This window comes from Vicia villosa, linkage group LG3 (genome assembly GCF_029867415.1).
Source record: "Vicia villosa cultivar HV-30 ecotype Madison, WI linkage group LG3, Vvil1.0, whole genome shotgun sequence".
NCBI classification, from domain to species: domain Eukaryota; kingdom Viridiplantae; phylum Streptophyta; class Magnoliopsida; order Fabales; family Fabaceae; genus Vicia; species Vicia villosa.
In genome coordinates, this window is record NC_081182.1 from 211,727,066 (window position 1) to 211,729,218 (window position 2,153).

Here is a 2,153-nt window from a genome sequence, read left to right on the forward strand (position 1 = left end):
TCGAATATACACATTTTTCATATAGAAAATTTATAAAATGAAAATTTATATAGTAATTATCTAATTCCAATATTATGGACAAAAAGTAATTTTTTATTATATTCATGTACCAATGCATCAAAATATTTTCTTAAGCTTCCTTACGTGCTTATAAATTCTACAACTTCTTGTTGTTTAAAAATATTGAAGATACTTAGGTCTTAAATTACCAACAACAATATGCAAGAATCCACAGTTGTAATTGTTGGTGGTGGTCCTTCTGGTCTAGCAATCTCAGCTTTACTGAACCAAAACTCAATCTCTCATATTATTCTTGAGAAAGAAGATTGTAATGCTTCTCTTTGGAGAAAAAATGCTTATGATCGTTTAAACCTCCATTTAGCTAGTGAATTTTGCTCTTTACCTCTCATGTCTCATCCAACCTCGAGTCCAACATACTTAACCAAAGATCAATTTCTTCAATACATAGATCAATATGTCGATCATTTTGACATAAAACCTCGTTATTATCGTGTTGTTGAGTCTGCTACGTATGATGAAGTTAGGAACAAATGGATTATTGAGGCCAAAAACACCTTTGAAGGTACATTAGAAGTTTATGGGGCAAAATTTCTTGTGATTGCCTCAGGTGAAAATAGTGAAGCTTTTATTCCTAATGTACCTGGATTAGGAAAATTTGAAGGAGAGGTGGTACACTCTAAGTACTACAAATCTGGTTCAAAATACAAATCAAAAGATGTTTTGGTTGTTGGGTGTGGTAACTCAGGAATGGAGATTGCATATGATCTCCATAATTTGGGTGCTAACACTTCTATTGTCATTCGAAATCCGGTAAAGACATTTTCGTTATTTACTTTTATTCATGCAACTTAGGTCCAATAATAGTTTAATGATAATTATATATATGTTGTTGTGATATTAATAATTTAATTTTTTTTGCAGCTTCATGTCTTCACCAGAGATATGATTCGTACAGGGATGCATTTGGTGCAATATTTTCCGGTTTGGATTGCAGATACATTCATCACTCTTCAAGCTAAGCTAACATATGGTGATCTGTCCAAATACGGAATTTATCGTCCGAAAGATGGACCTTTATATCTCAAAAATATTACAGGAAAATCTGCCGTTATTGATGTTGGAACCGTTGAAAAGATTAAAGAAGGAGCTATAAAGGTTATTTCTTCGGGTATAAAAGAAATTAAGAAGAAAAATGTTATTTTTGAAAACAACGTGGAGAAAGAGTTTGATGTCATTGTTTTTGCTACCGGCTACAAAAGCGTAGCTAATGGATGGTTAAAGGTACATTTTTGTTATTTTTTTCTTTGGTTTTCATTCATCATTTTCTCATACTCCGTGTAATTATAAAATAATTGTTTTTTGTTTTTTTTGTTTTTTTAAGGATTACAAATATGCTCTTAATGAAAAAGGCTTCCCTAAAAATCCTTTTCCAAAACATTGGAAGGGAGATCGTGGATTATACTGTGCAGGACTAGCAAAGAAAGGTTTGTTTGGTGTCAAAAAAGATGCCGAAGCAATTGCAGAAGACATCAACCGAACTCTTAAGTTAGAGAATTAATTAGTATTATCTATTGAATAAGTCTTTCAAGACCTTTAGTTTATATTCTAGTTAATAAAATCTGGATTCTCAAATAATGAGTAGTAATTTTGTGTTGTTGTTATCTAGTTATAATGACTACTTATAATCTCTTCTTAGAAGACTAGCATGTATCACTTTTTCGAACGTCATTCAATAAAAATATTGTATTTTCCATTTGTCATATATGAATATCATTTCTAGTTATAAAATTTTACCTATCAATTATAAAGAATAAATAAATATTTTAAAACAAACACAGTCAAAATATGATATATGGTGTCGTTTCACATGAGTCAAAATAATATTAAATTGAAAAATAATGTATTACGGAAGTTAAATCTTGGAATCTCAATATGAAAATTAACAAAAATAAGAAAAAAAAGTATTTAATGAGGAAATAGGTTGGAATTTTCAAAAAAAAAATTAATCAATTAATAGAATCAATTAATTTAATTATTATCATAATTAACACTTTTTTTTATTATCACGAAATTATATATCATTCATTTTTATGATTTGATATTCTTATTTAATTATAAAAATAAATAATTAA

At 28.7% G+C, this 2,153-nt stretch overlaps 1 protein-coding gene across 1 annotated transcript; it reads left to right on the plus strand.

Annotated features, from left to right (window-relative positions):
- The first annotated feature begins 219 nt into the window (after positions 1 to 219).
- LOC131657286 (probable indole-3-pyruvate monooxygenase YUCCA10) lies at positions 220 to 1,579 on the plus strand. Its single transcript, XM_058926705.1, has 3 exons — positions 220 to 831; positions 943 to 1,302; positions 1,403 to 1,579. Exons 1-3 carry the CDS (start codon positions 220 to 222, stop codon positions 1,577 to 1,579), a joined length of 1,149 nt encoding a protein of 382 aa, XP_058782688.1.
- Positions 1,580 to 2,153: the final 574 nt, after the last annotated feature.